Raw genomic sequence first — 18,554 nt, forward strand, 5'->3', positions numbered from 1 at the left:
GAATTGATTGCAAATAATTTTATATTTCTAAATTAATTAAATAAAAAAGAAACCGTGAAAACAAACTGGATTTCAGCTTGAAAACTGAACATAGTACTCAGCTTAAAGCCTAGTAGTAAGATCACGTTTTCGCACGAAAAACTCTTATACCCCATATAAAAAACGTTAGCGCGGAATAAATGCCAAATATTTGTTTTGAGCATTTTTAAAAACATATATATAAAGGTAAGTACTATGTTCGCTTTTCGCGTTGAAAATTTCGTGGTTACTTTATTAAAACAGTTCAATATAAAGCAGACAAATTAACTCAATTGATGCGTAGTTTCTTATTCCACTAGTTTTCGACAAGACTTTACAGGATTAAGTTTGTTTTTGATATCAAAATCATATGTTTATGGTAGTTGCAGCTCTCCAAATGACACTGAATAGCCCCTGCCAGCATTTCAAAGTTCCATTTCATCCTCATCGCCCCCACAGACACGTAAATGTCACTACAACAATCGTCAACTGTGATGGGGGAAGCATATCAAAAAGTTCATTGGTGTTTCACAAAATATAAAATGGCTCTTGTAACAATAGCGATGGCAAAATACTTTCATGTACATTTCATACTTTTTCATTAGCTTCCCCCATCACAGTTGGCGATTCTTGCATTGTCACTTAAAATATATTTTTATGCGTTAAAAAAGATTGATGTTGAGTTACAAGTTGCAAGTTATGCGGTTTACAGACTATCGCTTATTCCGGACGAAATGTCGGTGTTTGTAAAGAATCGATACGACTTGTCGGCGATGACTAAATAATCGGTAAATGTGTTATCGATCCCATAAACATGCAGCAGTATCGATCATGCCTTCGGACTTAACCCGAATCGACCCAGAATTTTTTTTTTTTTAATTTTTCGGAAATATTTCATAGGGCATTTATGTAGGTCTTAGGGATTATAAATCGAATTTTTTTTTTTTCATTTTGCCTTTTCAGATCGAAAGATATAGAGTGTGACCATATAATCACATTGGGTACGATTTGTGTTCGTACAACACGAAAAAAATTGAGTTATTTTACATGTGACCATATGCCCTGCCAACATTTTTTGAATTTGGGGACTCTTTTGAGAATCCCCACTACGTCGAAAACAATCATATACGACATCAAAAACTCGCCGGAAAAGCGCCGTCACTATTGAGAAGTTGTACCACGCCAAGTTACTACAAAAATGTTTCGCATGAGTGCAATTATTAGGTGCCTTTATAGATCAATTTAGAACGACGCCAATAAGGGACCCTCCAAACAATCAGAAAAAGTGCATTTTAAGATAGTTGTAAAAGAATCATTGTGGTCGAGTAAAACACGTTTGTTTAGATATTTATTAATTTGATTAAACATTTACAAATTCTTAAAAATATAACATTTATACCACTATCACATTACATTTAACATAATTTTTGGCATTAATGATGATGTTGAGTTACAAGTAGCGAGTTACATGTTGCTGCGTCTATCAACCAGTGTTTTTATTCCATGGAGGCAGCGTGTCTGTAAAGATATAGAATGTGACCATATAATCACATTGGGTACGATTTGTGTTCGTACAACACGAAAAAAATTGAGTTATTTTACATGTGACCATATGCCCTGCCAACATTTTTTGAATTTGGGGACTCTTTTGAGAATCCCCACTACGTCGAAAACAATCATATACGACATCAAAAACTCGTCGGAAAAGCGCCGTCACTATTGAGAAGTTGTACCACGCCAAGTTACTACAAAAATGTTTCGCATGAGTGCAATTATTAGGTGCCTTTATAGATCAATTTAGAACGACGCCAATAAGGGACCCTCCAAACAATCAGAAAAAGTGCATTTTAAGATAGTTGTAAAAGAATCATTGTGGTCGAGTAAAACACGTTTGTTTAGATATTTATTAATTTGATTAAACATTTACAAATTCTTAAAAATATAACATTTATACCACTATCACATTACATTTAACATAATTTTTGGCATTAATGATGATGTTGAGTTACAAGTAGCGAGTTACATGTTGCTGCGTCTATCAACCAGTGTTTTTATTCCATGGAGGCAGCGTGTCTGTAAAATATCTGAAAAACAATCACTTTATTCCATTTGGAAAATCACCAAATTGTTCACCAATATACCTTTCACAATTTTAAGCGTATAATCTATGTTTTCAGATCTTTATTTTCGTTTTTATTTAATTAAAATATAACAAGCTGGTTGCGCTTGGCGTTTCACAAAAAAAAAATGGCTTTTTTAACAGTAGGGATGGCAAATTACTTGCATGTACTTTTTGATGTACCTTTTCATGATGGTTGAAGTGACATTTACGAGTCTGTGGTAACGATGAGGTTGAAATGGAACTTTGAAATGCTGGCAGGGATATGGGATATGTTCGACACGAGCACTGTCGTCCGGAATAACTGATAGTCTGTAAAGCGCATTACAGACTATCAATTATTCCGAAGAACAGTGCTCGTGTCGAACATATCCCATATATTGTTCACATTATAAGTTAAGTCCGAAGGCATAATCCATACTGTTTATGGGATCGATAACACATTTACCGATTATTTAATCATCGCCGATAAGTCGTATCGATCCGACACTCTGTAAGATTCTTTACAAACACCGACATTCCGTCCGGAATAACTGATAGTCTGTAATGCGCATAAGCCGTGAAGGACTAAAAGAAAACAGAGTACCCGCTTATCCCGAACATCTCCAAAAACATCCAACACTGTCATCAGAAAATAAGTTAAACCTTGCATTTTTAATATATGAAATGATCCAATTAGTAATAAATATTTACTGCTGCGATTATTTATGACACTGTACCACTTTGAATTTCATGTTTTTCGATAAATTAGTCACAAAAAGTTGCTATTGTGAACCAAAGAAGCGTCACTTTATCAAAATATAATCCGGCAACATCGGCGCGACTTGCACTGATGAGTTGTTCTGGATTCTGGTTATGCGCTTTACAGACTATCAGTTATTCCCCTGCCAACATTTTTTGAATTTGGGGGCGCTTCTGAGAATCCCCACTACGTCGAAAACAATCATATACGACATCAAAAACTCGTCGGAAAAGCGCCGTCACTATTGAGAAGTTGTACCACGCCAAGTTACTACGAAAAAGTTTCTTATCAGTGCAATTATTAGGTGCCTATTTAGATCAATTTCGAAGGACACCAATAAGAACCCCTGCAAACTATCAGAAAAAGTGCATTTTAAGGTAATTGTAGAAGAATCATTGTGGTCAAGTAAAACACGATTGTGTAGATGTTTATTGATTTGATTAAACATTTATAATTTCTTATAAATATAACATTTTTCGGTTTATCTCATCACATTTAACATAATTTTTTGCATTAATAAAAGAATGATGTTGAGTTTTAAGTAACAGGTTACATCCCTGCCAACATTTTTTGAATTTGGGGGCGCTTCTGAGAATCCCCAGTACGTCGAAAACAATCATATACGATATCAAAAACTCGTCGGAAAAGCGCCGTCACTATTGAGAAGTTGTACCACGCCAAGTTACTACAAAAAGGTTTCGCATGAGTGCAATTATTAGGTGCCTTTATAGATCAATTTAGAACGACGCCAATAAGAGACCCTCCAAACAATCAGAAAAAGCACATTTTAAGATAGTGGTAAAAGAATCATTGTGGTCGAGTAAAACACGTTTGTTTAGATATTTATTAATTTGATTAATCATTTACAAATTCTTAAAAATATAACATTTATACCACTATCACATCACATTTAACATAATTTTTTGCATTAATGATGATGTAGAGTTACAAGTAGCGAGTTACATGTTGCAGCGTCTATCAGCCAGTGTTTTTTTTTCCGATGGAGGGAGCGTGTCTGTAAAATATTTGAAAAATAATCACTTTATTCCATTTGGAAAATCAAAAATTGTTCACCACACCTTTCACAATTTTAAGCGTAAAATCTGTTTTCAGAACTTTATTTTCGTTTTTATTTAAATAAAATATAACAAGCTGGTTGCGCTTGGCGTTTCACAAAAAATAAAATGGCTTTTGTAAAAGTAGTGATGGCAAAATACATGTATGAAGTACATTTTGTACTTTATGAAACGCTGCCCCCCATCACAGTAGGATGGTTGTAGTGACATTTACGAGTCTGTGGTAGCGATGAGGATGAAATGGAACTTTGAAATGCTGGCAGGGATATTGCAGAGTCTATCAGCCAGTTTGTTTATTTTCGATGGAGACAGCGTGCCTGGAAAAATATTTGAAAAACGATCACTTTATTCTATTTGGAAAGTCGAAAATTGTTCACCATATACCTTTCACAATTTTAAGCGTAATATCTATGTCTTCAATACTTTATTTTCGTTTTTATTTAAATAAAATATAACAAGCTGGTTGCGCTTGGCGTTTCACAAAAAATAAAATGGCTCTTCTAACAGTAGTGATGGCAAAATACTTTCATGTACATTTTGTACTTTTTGATTTGCTTCCCCCATCACAGTTCGCGATGGTTGTGGTGACATTTACGAGTCTGTGGTAGCGATGAGGATGAAATGGAACTTTGAAATGCTGGCAGGGGGCCTTTAAAAGAAAACAGCCCTAATTTTACATCATTTCTTTAAAGATAACTTACTTATTGTTTCTCTTCAATCAATTGGAATAAAATGAAAATATGATTCGACATCTTCAATTTAAATTAAAAAATTTGTAATCAAAAGGTTCATTACTTAACTTTTTGTTCAAGCAAGGGGGTAACTATAACATTTTCTGCCGTGTATTTGTAGAGTTGTATTTGTAACAACTTCTTAGACGAGTAGGTAACGGCGTGATTATGTGTCTGATGCGGCACAGACAAGCGTCGTTTTCTTTGCCGTTTGTTGTTGTTTTGTTCGAAGAAAGAAGAAGAAGAAGGCAGGCAAGAGCTAAAAATATTTCCAAAAATATCGTCATCGAACGCAAAAACAAGACAAGCAAGGGGCTGACGAGACACAAAACGAATTGGCATAATTGTATAATTTACATAAACAAATGCATTGTAAGGTTCTTCATTAATTGGTTTCTAATAAATATGCATTTGGGCTACGCAATGCAGAACATCAAAGTTTAAATATTTGACTTTTGATTTTAGTGAGGAAGGGTACCAATACCAACACACCAACTGCAATCGCACCACGTAAACGTATGTAAGCCATAACCCGCCACCCTACTGTACAAGGAGGCGCCTAAAGAAAGGATTCTACATTTGTCCATAGCTCAAAGCAACAATGGGTATAATATTAGCAAAATTTCGGGTAATTATAGCTACTTTTTCCTATAATAATAGATTTTTTCAATAATGGGTTTGTTTTTTGCAGAAAGAAAAGTCCACGCAGGAGGTCTTAGAGGCCTTACAGGAAAAGATCGACACATTGGAGAACTTTACGTATAACACACAGGAGCAAAAGAAACGCATCGTGGGCAATTTTCTCGCAGCCTCCATAGGCATTTACGTTATTGCATTTGCTGTATTTTATTTTGTCTATTTTCCACCGACATGGAGGGATCGCATTATCTACTCGATACCATTGCTTTTATTCCCCATCATGTAAGTAGTACTACATATATAAAAGATGTAATATGCACCAGTTGTTGGTTAAATGCACTTGCTTGCTTGGTGACAAGTGAGAGGCGGCGACCAGTTGTATGGTAGCTGATGCTTTTGTTTTTGTTTTGTCCAACCGTATCAAATTTGTATTCAATATGTTGATCGAGCTAAAGAGTGAATGTTGGTGCTTGCAGTTTGAGTCATGAATTGTGGTTTTAAAAGCTAGTCGCGATCATCAATTTTGTGTGCATTTGAACAATCACTTCAGTCTATGATGATGAGTAATGCTTATGCACTTTTCTCTATGGACTTTTGGAGAGATTGAATGTCATTTATAAGTGGGATAAGGAGTTGGGGTGATAGGAGAAAAGCCGCTCAGCTTGGATGTAAAGTGTATACGATTTGAAACATATTCCAAAAAACCTCATCGTTGAAGGTTTTGGTCATAAATGGAGATTAAGGAGAAAATTTCATATACTTGAGAGCCATTAGGGAGGGATGTCCTATGACATGATATGCCGTAAAGACATCTAAAGCTGCTATTGGGCTTCACATTTTGCATTCAGAAAATGTTCCAATAGTTCCGGGAGGACCAGTGTTTTATGGGTCTTGGCTTCTTGGGATTTTTTTGTTGGTTTGTTGATCGCTCTGTTCACACCACCCATTTTCCACAAGTCGAGTATAATGAAATAATGCAGAAACAAAACAGATTCAGACTGTACGAGGGACTCAACTGCCGATAGAAATTGGAGAAAACAGTGCGACACATGGCTTCCCTTTACCCTCTAACAGAGCCGAAATTTACGTTTTCGCCTTTATTATTGATTCTGATACTAAGCCGCCCTCGTTGCATTCGGGTCTACGGCCCGGGGCGGACACAGGGCTTTCAACCCTGTCCAAGGACAGCAAACCCCCATTTGGAGTATGCTTATTTAACGAAAAACTCGAAAATACCAACTCCAAAGGGCTAGAACAACAACATTCTGATACTAAGAATATCAGTGTTTTCCGATGAATTTCGTCAGGCACATCTATCATTTCCGGATATTCAGTAAGAATTTTGGTTTGTGTGGAGGTGGTCTCAAATGATACAGTGCATGGTTATGAGAGTTAGGTTAGGTATAGTGGCTGTCCGATATTTCAGGCTCTCTTAAGACTATTCAGTCCATTGTGATACCACAATAGTCAACTTCTCTTTCATCACTGAGTGGTGGCCGATTCCATGTTTAGGTCAATGACCTCCGTTTTATAGCCGAGTCCGAACGATCCACATTGCTGAGAGGGGATAATCCTCCGCTGAAAAAATTTTTGGTGTTCTGTCGGAGCAGTGATTGAACCCACGACCCTTGGTATGTAAGGCGGGAATGCTAATCATTTCACAACGGACAGTTAGGAAATCAGCAGAGACTAATCAGTAATACTAAAATAAATAAATACTTAAATTTTGGGCAAAATAAATTAATCGGAATTTAACGAAAAAGTTGAATTTATATCGAAAGGGAAATCTGACGTAGATCTTTTTATTTTGGAAATATGCGATAATGTCGAAAGTGGCGCCTTGCATACACAAGTGGCGCCTAGCATGCCCGAATTGCATACACAAGGTCGTGGGTTCGATTCCTGCTTCGACTGAACACCAAAAAGTTTTTCAGCGGTGGATTAGCCCACCTCAGTAATGCTGGTGACACTTCTGAGGGTTTCAAAGCTTCTCTAAGTGGTTTCACTGCAATGTGGAACGCCGTTCGGACTCGGCCATTAAAAAGAAGGTCCCTTGTCATTGAGCTTAACATGGAATCGGGCAGCACTCAGTGATAAGAGATAAGTTCACCAATGTGGTATCACAATGGACTGAATAGCCTAAGTGAGCCTGAAATATCGGGCTGCCACCTAACCTAACCTAAGGTTGACTTTTCAGTAATCGTATATGTCAAAAGTCGACTTTTTCAAATTCAAAACAAAAATCTTTTTTTATCCCCATAATTTCTAGTGTCTGTTATAAGTTGAGTAGGTCTAGATTGCATGTTTCATTTATAATATGGAAGACAAGCTCCATTAAATTATGGACATGGCGTTACATTAAATTAGGGCTAATGTTGAACAAAAACCCATTCAAATTTCTGATCAATCCAATGAAATTTAAAATCAAGTCAACTAAATGTAATAGTCTCAAAAATTATTTCTCTTTTTTCAGCATCTTCCTCCTGCGTTACCTATTCACATGGTATTTCCAAAGAAAATTAAACAAAAACTCGAAAAAGTTGACGGTTTTAAGAGCCGAGAAGAAAAAGATCCTTGAACAAGTCATGGATAAGGAAACCTATAAAGTAGCTGTGAATCTCTTGGCTCGGTTTGCCGACAAGCCAAGTCGGACCACATTTAGTGGTAAGATAAACTCATTTTGCGTAAAAAGACAAATGAAAAAAAAAATCACTTTTCTTTATTTTGCAGCCACTTCAAATATGCGCACTCCATTAAAAACAAATCAACCTTCATTAAATCGGTCTCTACCCACAACAGCAATTAAGTCTAATCAATTGGCTTTGACCACATCGACACCTACAAGGGGTGCTGCAAATACTTCGTTGGGAACAGCACTCTCATCACAGATAGGAAACAATACTCCACGTTTGGGTACAACATCAACGGCCATATCACCATACAACAGTGTTAATAGCACTAGTGGCCAAATAGTACGTCGACGCACACCGTTCCCAGTGGTTAATCAGAATGATAAGGGAGTATTTGAAAAAATTGTAGATGTTTTAATTGGTGATGGCCCTGGTGATCGTTTTGCCATGATATGCAAGGAATGCTATGCCCATAATGGTAAGTGCAAAAGGGGTTTTTATCTCAGAAGGATTTTTTTGTTAATTTGATACACTTTTATTCTCTTACATTTCAGGAATGGCATTGAAAGAGGATTTCGAATATACCACATTTAGGTGTGCATTTTGTAATGCTCTAAATCCTGCAAGAAAATCAAGACCGATAGCGCCACGCCTATCGGCATTGCCTAAACCACCAACTGCTACAGCAGATTCATCGTCCGATGAAAAGGATGATGATTCAGGTGAGTTCTGTATGATGTAAGATCATGTCATGTAGTCATCCTTATGTAAAGTTATGGTAGCAGTATGGTAGCGGTTGCATGATCCGTTAAACAATTAGCCAATTTGGATACCATACGAACTTAAATACTCTTCAGTTCGTGGAGTGCATTCTCTCTCAAAAGATATCGAGTGATTGTTAAACAACCTAGCGTGAGAATGGGAACAAAAACACATGGAATAGTCCATACGTTGGGTCAACATCTGCATGATACCCCTACAGCGAATACCGAGTATCTGCAGATTGTTGGTTAGCAAGTTGGTAGGCTAAAGCGAGTTTGCCGTGCCTCCAAACCAGATAATCTTTCTATGTTTAAAGGCAAGACGTATATACTCCAGATTCTTGTAAAGACAATTAGACCATGTTAGGTTAAGTTAGGTTAGGTTAGGTTATGAGGCAGCCCGATGTATCACTTAGAATATTCAGTCCATTGTGATACCACAGTGGTGAACTTCTCTCTTATCACTGAGTACTGCCCCATTCCATGTTAAGCTCAATGACAAGGGACCTCCTTTTTATAGCCGAGTCCGAACGGCGTTCCACATTCCAGTGAAACCACTAAGAGAAGCTTTGAAACCCTCAGAAATGTCACCAGCGTTACTGAGGTGGGATAATCCACCGCCGATAAACTTTTTGGTGTTCGGTCGTAGCAGGAATCGAACCCACGACCTTGTGTATGCAAGGTGGGCATACTAACCATTGCACCACGGTGGCTCCCCAATTAGACCATACGGCGTGGCTATGAAGATGCTGAATTACACTAGGAAAACTTTCTCTGGAACTCGCCTGCAAACTCAAATGATTGAGGAGGACGAAGAAGAACAACAATGAGGAAACACAATGGATCAACATGGTCTAAGTGGGAGACCAGCCCTTCAGTTCCAGGCTGGTCTCATCCTCCATAACCTAACCTAACCTAACCTACACTAGTAAAAATTGTACTATAATTTCAAAGTATGCCTCAAATTCTTCCAATCACGTACATAAATCTGGAAAATTGTTAATTACCTCCACGAGACCAAATCTGTAATAAGTGGATTATGTTGTTGATGGTGCAATTTGTTCTTAATTTGCCTGCTAATAGGACCAATAATCCAGTGATCGTTTCATCTTTCTCCTGATAGTCGATGAGACCCATGCGAGTTTCGTATAATATCCCCCAGGGCCAGTTAGACAGTTTTACATCTCAACTATTGACACAGGTTTTGCTGGGATACCTGTTTGGACGACTATTAGGAAATTATGCAAGGACTCCCTCAGATTGTGCTTACACAGCATTATCTGACAAGGTCTCAGCTTCGTGCATATTGTATGGCATGAGAAAGACCGGGATGAGCCGGCAGAAATGTCACCAGCATTACTGAGGTCGGGAAAAGCCACCGCTGAAAAACTTTTTGGTGTTCGGTCGTAGCAGGAATCGAACCCACGACCTTGTGTATGCAAGGCGGGCATGCTAACCATTGCACCACGGTGGCTCCCCAATTAGACCATACGGCGTGGCTATGAAGATGCTGAATTACACTAGGAAAACTTTCTCTGGAACTCGCCTGCAAACTCAAATAATTGAGGAGGACGAAGAAGAACAACAATGAGGAAACACAATGGATCAACATGGTCTAAGTGGGAGACCAGCCCTTCAGTTACAGGCTGGTCTCATCCTCCATAACCTAACCTAACCTACATTAGTAAAAATTGTACTATAAGTTCAAAATATGCCCCAAATTCTTCCAATCACGTACATAAATCTGGAAAATTGTTATATTATGTTGTTGAGGGAGTAATTTGTTCTTAATTTGCCTGGTAATAGGACCAATAATCCAGTGATCGTTTCATCGTTCTCCAGATAGTCGATGAGACTCATGCGATTTTCGTAGAATATCCCCCAGGGCCACTTAGACAGTTTTCCATCTCAACTATTGACACAGGTTTTGCTGGGTTTGCTGGGATACCTGTTTGGACGACTGTTAGGAAATTATGCAAGGACTCCCTCAGATTGTGCTTACACGGCATTCTCTGACAAGGTCTCAGCTTTGCGCATATTGTATGGCATGAGAAAGCGCGGGATGAGCCGGCAGCTTTTCATGACCAAAGTTTTGTGCAAGAAATGACACACGCGATACTTCAATGGGTGCTCTCTGTATCCTCAGATCAACCAAATTTTAGATAAAGATCACAAGCTAGTATGCCGCTAAATTTGCATTTATTAGATTCTAAACATTTCCCACTGCTACCACTCATTGATTCCTTAAAAAAAATTATTATAGCATGAAATATTAAATTACTTAAATTTTTATAATTTTTGAACCATTTCAGAAGATGAGCCCTCTTCCGCAGCCGCTGATGTCACACAATTTTCAACACCTTTACAAGCAGCTGCCTCCTTGCCTATGCGACAAGCAGATCTGGATGCGTCTTCGTCATCATCATCGGATGAAGGTAGTCAGCAAAGAAATCCATTAGCAAAATCATCCAATGAAGATGCTTCACAATTAAAGGCTGACCATAAAAATTTAGAAAAGTCTGATTCTGCCATAGATGATGTGACTATGAGTCCCGAAGAGAAATGAAAAAGTACTTTCTCTATAAACGAAAAAAAAAATGGGAAAAGAAACGCATCACCACCAGTCAAATGTTGAATTTAATAAGTAAATAGAACGAAACACTTGTACTCGTTTATTTGAAAAACTTTTTTTAGTAGATAAATTATCTTAATTTACAAAACAAAAACACACACAATGTTACTTATACATTTTTGATTTTTATTTTAATTTTGTATTAATTTTTTTTATATGTATTTTTTATTTCAATTGCCTGTAATATACACTCCTTTTAAGCATTTCTAATTTTTTTCCTCTTCGGCTTGCTTTAATAATTTAAACTTACCTAAGCTTTTATTAGTTTTAGCTAACTTAAAATTATTAATTTATTATTTTATTCATTTTTTTTTTGAGAAAAGAAAGCGCAAGTTAATTGAAAATATTTATTAGCAAAAGAAATAATGTGAAAAACAAATATTATTTTTTGGCATGGATGGGAGTAAATATTAAAAATATTTGCTCCACTTTAACTTTTAAGAGAAAAAAAATGTAAATTATGTTTAAATTAATAAAAAAAAAAACTAATTAATATATGAAAAAAGTTATTAAAAGTTTAAATGAGCTTTTGTTGAAATTTTTTTTTAAATATTAATGATAAATGCTTTGTTTTGTAATTTATTATTAGTTTTCGCTTTCGATAATATTTCAAAATTGAGAACCCAACCACTGAAGATTAAATTGTGGAAGGAGAAACAAACGTGATATTATGTCATTAATATACATGTAAATATTATGATTTGCTCTTAAGTAATACAATCAACTGTAACAGATATTTCGTTGCGGGCGTTACCGGGACACTTAGCAACACATAAAACCATCATGTATGCTTTGCAATGGTGAGTTGCACATTGGTATAGTCTGAGTGAGCAAAGAAGGTTAAATTGGATCTATATTAACTTTCTCATTCCGTTTGTAACATCGAAATATTGCTCTAAGACCCCATAAAGTATATATATTCTGGGTCGTGGTGAAATTCTGAGTCGATCTAAGCATGCCCGTCCGTCCGTCTGTTGAAATCACGCTAACTTCCGAACGAAACAAGCTATCGACTTGAAACTTGGCACAAGTAGTTGTTATTGATGTAGGTCGGATGGTATTGAAAATGGGCCATATCGGACCACTTTTACGTATAGTCCCCATATAAACCGACGCTCAGATTTGGCTTGCGGAGCCTCTTGGAGGAGCAAAATTCATCCGATCCGGTTGAAATTTGGTACATGGTGTTGGAATATGGTATCTCACAACCATACAAAAATTGGTCCAAATCGGTCCATAATTATATTTAGCCCCCATATAAACCGATCCCCAGATTTGGCTTGCGGAGCCTCTATGAAAAGTAAATTTTATCCGATCCGGCTGAAATTTTGTACATGGTGTAAGTATATGGTCTCTAACAACTTTTCAAAAATTGGTCCACATCGGTCCATAATTATATATAGCCCCCATATAAACCGATCCCCCGATTTGGAAGCAAATTTCATCCGATCCGGCTGAAATTTGGTACATGGTATAAGTATATAGTCCCTAACAACCATGCACAAATTGGTCCATATCGGTCCATAAATATATATATAGCCCCCATATAAAGCGATACCCAGATTTGATCTCCGGAGCCTCTTGCAGGAACAAAATTCATCCGATCCAGTTGAAATTTGGTACGTGGTGTTAGTATATGGTCCCTAACAACCATGCAAGAACTGCTCCATATCGGTCCATAATTATATATAGCCGCCATATAAACCGATCCCCAGATTTGTCCTCTGGAGCCTTTTGGAGGAGCAAAATTCATCCGATCCGGTTGAAATTTGGTACGTGGTGTTATTATATGGTCTCTAACCACCATGCAAAAAATGGTCCATATCGGTCCATAATTACATATAGCACCCATATAAGCCGATCCCCAGATTTGACTTCCGGAGCCTCTTAGAGGAGCAAAATTCATCTGATCCGGTTGAAATTTGGTACGTGGTGTTAGTATATGGTCTCTAACAACCATGCAAGAATTGGTATACATCGGTCCATAATTATATATAGCTCCCATATAAATCGATCCCCAGATTTGATCTCCGGAGCCTCTTGGAGGAGCAAAATTCATCCGATCCGGTTGAAATTTGCAACGTGGTGTTAGTATGAGGCCGCTAATAACCATGCCAAAATTGGTCCATATCGGTCTATAGGTATATATAGCCGATCCCCAATCACACAAAAATTGGTCCATATCGGTTCATAATCATGGTTGCCACTCGAGCCAAAAATAATCTACCAAAATTTTATTTTTATAGAAAACATTGTCAAAATGTCATTTCTATAGAAAATTTTATCAAAATTTTATTTCTATAGAAAATTTTGTCAAAATTTTATTTCTATAGAAAATTTTGTCACAATTTTATTTCTATAAAAAATTTTGTCAAAATTTTATTTCTATAGAAAATTTTGTCAAAATTTTATTTCTACACGGTTGAAAAAGACTGTTTTTCATATATTTGGCTATAAACATTATATGTTTGGAACACAAATTTTTAAACACAATATTTTTGAGTGCAAGCATATAATGTTCATAAACTAGCATAACATGTTTGGGACATATATGTTAATATGTTAGAACATATGTTATGCTTGAATGCAAACATATATTAATTTAGAAATAGCCTATAAACATATATGTGTTTAGTAGCTTGGAGCGCTATTTAACAGGGAGCGATATTGAATTAAGTTGGTGGTTGTTGCTTGTTATTACAAAATTAACATTTTATTTTTCCTTGGGCAATTGATCAGCTACTTCTTTGATCCTTACAAACTGTGTGGTCCGCTGTTCGAATAAAATTGAATAATTTCTTCTACAATGTTTGTATTACAGAAAAAGGTGCTAAGAACTAAATAATCTCGTGGAAGTGAGAAAGATGTCGGGGAATATACATACAATTGGGCAGAAACAAAATTTTGAGCATTCAGGTCGAAAACCTATGTTGTTAGCACCTATATTACCTGTTTATTTTCATAATTCATTATGATTAAATATATAAATAAATAAATAAAATTTTGAGCACAATATTGTTTGGGAGAATTTTTTTTAAGCATATAATATTTTTGGGTGCAAAATGCTTCCAAACATATTATATGGTCACATAATAACATATTGTTTTTTGGAAGACAACATTATTGAATTTGGATGCAAAAATACAAAATGTTTGGAACTTAGACTACCCAAACATATATTGTTTAGACCAATATGCTTTCAAACATATTATATATTGGTAGAGATCAAACATATAAATGTTTGGGCAATACCCAAAAATGTGTTTGGGAGTATATGTTACAGAAGCGATTTTTTGTGAGGGTGTATAGATTTTTTTTCCAAATTTTACTTCTATAGGGAGCCACCGTGGTGCAATGGTTAGCATGCCCGCCTTGCATACACAAGGTCGTGGGTTCGATTCCTGCTTCGACCGAAGACCAAAAAGTTTTTCAGCGGTGGATTATCCCACCTCAGTAATGCTGGTGACATTTCTGAGGGTTTCAAAGCTTCTCTAAGTGGTTTCACTGCAATGTGGAACGCCGTTCGGACTCGGCTATAAAAAGGAGGTCCCTTGTCATTGAGCTTAACATGGAATCGGGCAGCACTCAGTGATAAGAGAGAGGTTCACCAATGTGGTATCACAATGGACTGAATAGTCTAAGTGAGCCTGATACATCGGGCTGCCACCTACCTAACCTAACCTACTTCTATAGAAAATGTTGTCAAAATTTTATTTTTTCAAAATTTTATTTCTATAGAAACTTTAAACTTAATTATATACGTATTTAATCGGCCTTTTTTAGTTTAATATATATCACGTATGTGGTATATATTACGGTGTTAGGAAGTTTTAAGATACCTTGTCATCGGCAAGTGTTACCGCAACCCAAGTAATTCGATTGTGGATGACAGTCTTCAGTAGAAGTTTCTACGCAATCCATGGTGGAGGGTACATAAGCTTCGGCCTGGCCGAACTTACGGCCGTATATACTTGTTATAATTAAAATTTTGACGGAATTTTTACAAATAATGTATTGATCAATTTGTCAAAATTCAATATTGTGCAAATTAAAAAAAAATACATAAAAGTAAAAAAGTAATATTTTCTTAGCCACTGTCATGCTGACTTGGCAAATCATAACCCCAACTAACTATTAAAAAAAAATATATTTAATTCAAGAAAAAACCACATTATATTTTTTCAAAAAATGTTTGCCTTTGCATATGCGAAAATCAGACGTGTGCAATAACAGCATGCTATTCGGCACCATGGCACTTTTTTATTTTAAAATAACAATTTTCCGGACCATTGATCAAGGCTACCAAAAGACTTGATCAAATATTCAAAGCCAACCCCCCGAAACAAGCCCATTGCAACAAGTTGTTTGTTCTATGGTCTATATACGTATTTATGTGTGTGACTGTTTGACCATTTGGCTGTCATGGTGGTTTGCTAATTCCCTGGTATTTTTCAAACCATGAAAGAAATCCGAAATAAACGCCTTCCTTTAGCATTATGGGCGTATGAGGTGGTAAACTGCAAAAAGATGCATAGTGCACTGGACAGACGGTTGGACATACACACATATATGTGGAGCTGTCATGTATTCGATAACTATTGTCGTTTTTATGCTTGATATGGGAATTGGACTGTGGCTGCATTCATTTTTTTCTTCTTATAGTTTCTTGTGATATGCTTTTAAATCTCTTAAGAAACCGCCTTCTTTCGTCACCAATAATATTTTGGTCATTGCGGTGACCATAGGATTCAGGGGCGGACATAAAACTATTAAAAAAATTAACAATTAAATGATCGTCCGTTTTTTCAATAAAAATCTTTATAAAATTTTAAAAAAATATTCGATTATATTTTTCATCAAAACTCAATCAATCAATCAATCACATAATTTAATTGAATCAATTACATTTTTAAATGGATTAATTCAGTTTTTAATTGGCCTCGATGATTGATGCTATCATTGAAGTTTAGTATATTTTGTGTTTTCTAAAATTTCATGAAGATCGTATACAAGACCTCTGTCTTGAGAACAACGAATAGGTGGAAGCGCGGACAGGTGGTGAGCAATTTTTAGGTTAAGTTAGGGAAATGAAGAGCAGTTGTTCATTCTAAGGAGGGCGCTTGTGGAACGAATTATGTTCTTGCGGACGTTTTTCCTCAGCTGTCTATTTTTAGGAACATGATGTGAACTATGGCGAGGACGTTGCGAGTAAACCAACCCAGCAAAAAAAGCGTCGCCAAAAAAGTAGTGAAAATGTTCTTTTTGGATCCGGAAGTGGTGCAAAATTGACGCACAAGCGATGAATTTAACATGGGCTTGTCATAGGACGGAAGTTCTCCATTTCAACAGCCGTTGCACTGAATTTGCATCACTTCTTTAGGTGTGATCCGAATTCAATGTTTTGGATGTAAATTAAAAAATTCTGTGATATTTTGTCAAATAAATAATTTTTATAATTTTTTATAATTTTTAATAGATTCTAACGCTTGTTGGAAACGTTTGACCTCAAATATTTTCAAAAATTCAAAATTTTTTCGGATTGGATTTTGCATTTTTTTCGACAAAATTTAAGTGATTTGTACCATTTTATGAATTCTTACTCCGTTTTTAACGTAATTGAAACAAAAAAGTTAAAATTACCCATGAAAAGTATGAAACAACCCAGTTATACAAAATTGAAATAAAAGAACTTCCTGGGTAGTTAAAATAAAGAACATCATTGGGAGTGCATCTTCTGGAAGTGCTTTTAAAGTTGTGCCTTTGGAAGAACTTCCAAATTTTTTTGCTGCGAAGTTAATGTGGGAGGAAGTTAATCCTCTAACGCCCAGTCCCTCCTTTAGGCGGGCTTCATTAAATAAGGAAGCTTTTAGTAAAACACACATTAAGACAACCAAAATGGGTAAAATAAAAAGAAAACTTAGTTGAATCTGTTTTGGAGGCTTTGCAGCATATACTCAATTTCACCGTATAATTTTTTCTAGTTTAGTTTTCTTGCTTTTGTTTCGTTAACATTGAATCATAGACCAAGGAAATATAGAGACATACCTTGATAATTCACCATGGTTTTGTTTATTTGCAGAGCGCAGTCACTCCACTCAATTGCGCAGTCAAGTGACTCAATTTCTTTTTGGAAAACGAGAATTACCGTACAAATCAGCCAATTTGCATTACAAAAAAGGTGTGAATGGATAAAATTTTATAAGCTTTTACAATATTTTGTGTTTCATCAAGAGAACAAAGGAAAGAAAACAAAAATAAAGCCAAATTAAAAAATCACTCAATTGCAGACGAAAAAGAGCCCTCTACGGTGTGCAGACAAACTACAGCTCTGTGAATTCATTTGAGATGTCTTATATTTAATTGGTCTATGATTGAATATTTAATCAGCTGACAAAAAAATTGGGTGACTAGAGGGTTAATGTGGGGTGATGAACAGACAGCAATTGAGGCCTTTACATAGCATTATAAAATTCTACCAAACATGCTAAATTTTTTTTATCGTTTTGTAGATTGGTAGAATTGTTGGTGTTTTGGAAGATTTTGCAAGACATACCTCTCCAACAAAGAGATACTTAAATTTTCTATAGAAATAAATTTTTGAGAACATTTTTTATAGAAATAAAAGTTTTTGAGAAAATTTTCCATAGAAAAAAATTTTGTATAGGTATCAAATTTTGACAAAGTTTTCTATAGAAAAAAAATTGAGAAAATTTTTTATAGAAAGAAATTTTGAGAAAATTTTCTAAAGAAATAAAATTTTGAGAAAAATGTTTATAGAAATAAATATCGAAAAAATTTCTATAGAATTTTTTATAAAAATTATTGTTGACAAAATTGTTGACAAAATTTCCTACAAGAAATGAAATTTTTAAAAAATGTTCTACAAGAAATGAAATTTTTTAAAAATTTCCTATATAGAAATAAATTTGGACAAAATTTCCTATAGAAATGAAATTTGATAAAATTTCCTATTGGAATGAAACTTTGAGAAAATTTCCTACAGAAATAAAAATTTGACAACGTTTTCTTAGAAATAAAATTTTGACAAAATTTTCTATAAAAATAAAATTTTTCAAGAAAAAAATATTGACAGAATTTTCTACAGAAATAAAAATTTCTATAGAATTTTCTGTAGAATTTTCTATAGATATACAATTTTGAAAAAATTTCCTAAATTTCCTGAATTCCTGAATTTTAGAACAGAAT

General features: G+C 35.5%; 1 protein-coding gene and 2 long non-coding RNA genes across 3 annotated transcripts; 1 reads left to right on the forward strand and 2 right to left on the reverse strand.

Moving 5' to 3' along the window:
• Positions 1 to 1,887: 1,887 nt before the first annotated feature.
• LOC142241747 (uncharacterized) lies at positions 1,888 to 2,399 on the reverse strand. Its single transcript, XR_012723789.1, has 2 exons — positions 2,160 to 2,399; positions 1,888 to 2,102 (listed from the first exon to the last, which is right to left on the reverse strand). It is a non-coding gene; the product is annotated as an uncharacterized LOC142241747 (long non-coding RNA).
• Positions 2,400 to 3,689: 1,290 nt separating this feature from the next.
• On the reverse strand, positions 3,690 to 4,268 carry LOC142241587 (uncharacterized). The gene is made up of 2 exons (XR_012723709.1): positions 3,959 to 4,268; positions 3,690 to 3,894 (listed from the first exon to the last, which is right to left on the reverse strand). It is a non-coding gene; the product is annotated as an uncharacterized LOC142241587 (long non-coding RNA).
• Positions 4,269 to 4,898: 630 nt separating this feature from the next.
• Lnpk (zinc-ribbon metal-binding protein lunapark) lies at positions 4,899 to 11,870 on the forward strand. The gene is made up of 7 exons (XM_075311051.1): positions 4,899 to 5,058; positions 5,152 to 5,314; positions 5,378 to 5,607; positions 7,799 to 7,989; positions 8,056 to 8,433; positions 8,510 to 8,677; positions 11,029 to 11,870. The coding sequence occupies exons 2-7, from the start codon at positions 5,288 to 5,290 to the stop codon at positions 11,280 to 11,282; spliced, it is 1,248 nt and encodes a 415-aa protein (XP_075167166.1). The 5' UTR covers positions 4,899 to 5,058; positions 5,152 to 5,287; the 3' UTR covers positions 11,283 to 11,870.
• The last annotated feature ends 6,684 nt before the right edge of the window (positions 11,871 to 18,554 follow it).

The sequence above is a fragment of the Haematobia irritans genome, chromosome 5 (assembly GCF_050003625.1).
Source record: "Haematobia irritans isolate KBUSLIRL chromosome 5, ASM5000362v1, whole genome shotgun sequence".
In the NCBI taxonomy this organism is placed as follows: domain Eukaryota; kingdom Metazoa; phylum Arthropoda; class Insecta; order Diptera; family Muscidae; genus Haematobia; species Haematobia irritans.

Coding starts and splice junctions, on each gene's coding strand:
- Lnpk (XM_075311051.1), top strand. CDS start 5,288: ATGGGTATAATATTAGCAAAATTTCGG. Junction 5,608..7,798: donor TTGCTTTTATTCCCCATCAT/GTAAGTAGTACT, acceptor CTCTTTTTTCAG/CATCTTCCTCCTGCGTTACC. Junction 8,678..11,028: donor TGAAAAGGATGATGATTCAG/GTGAGTTCTGTA, acceptor GAACCATTTCAG/AAGATGAGCCCTCTTCCGCA.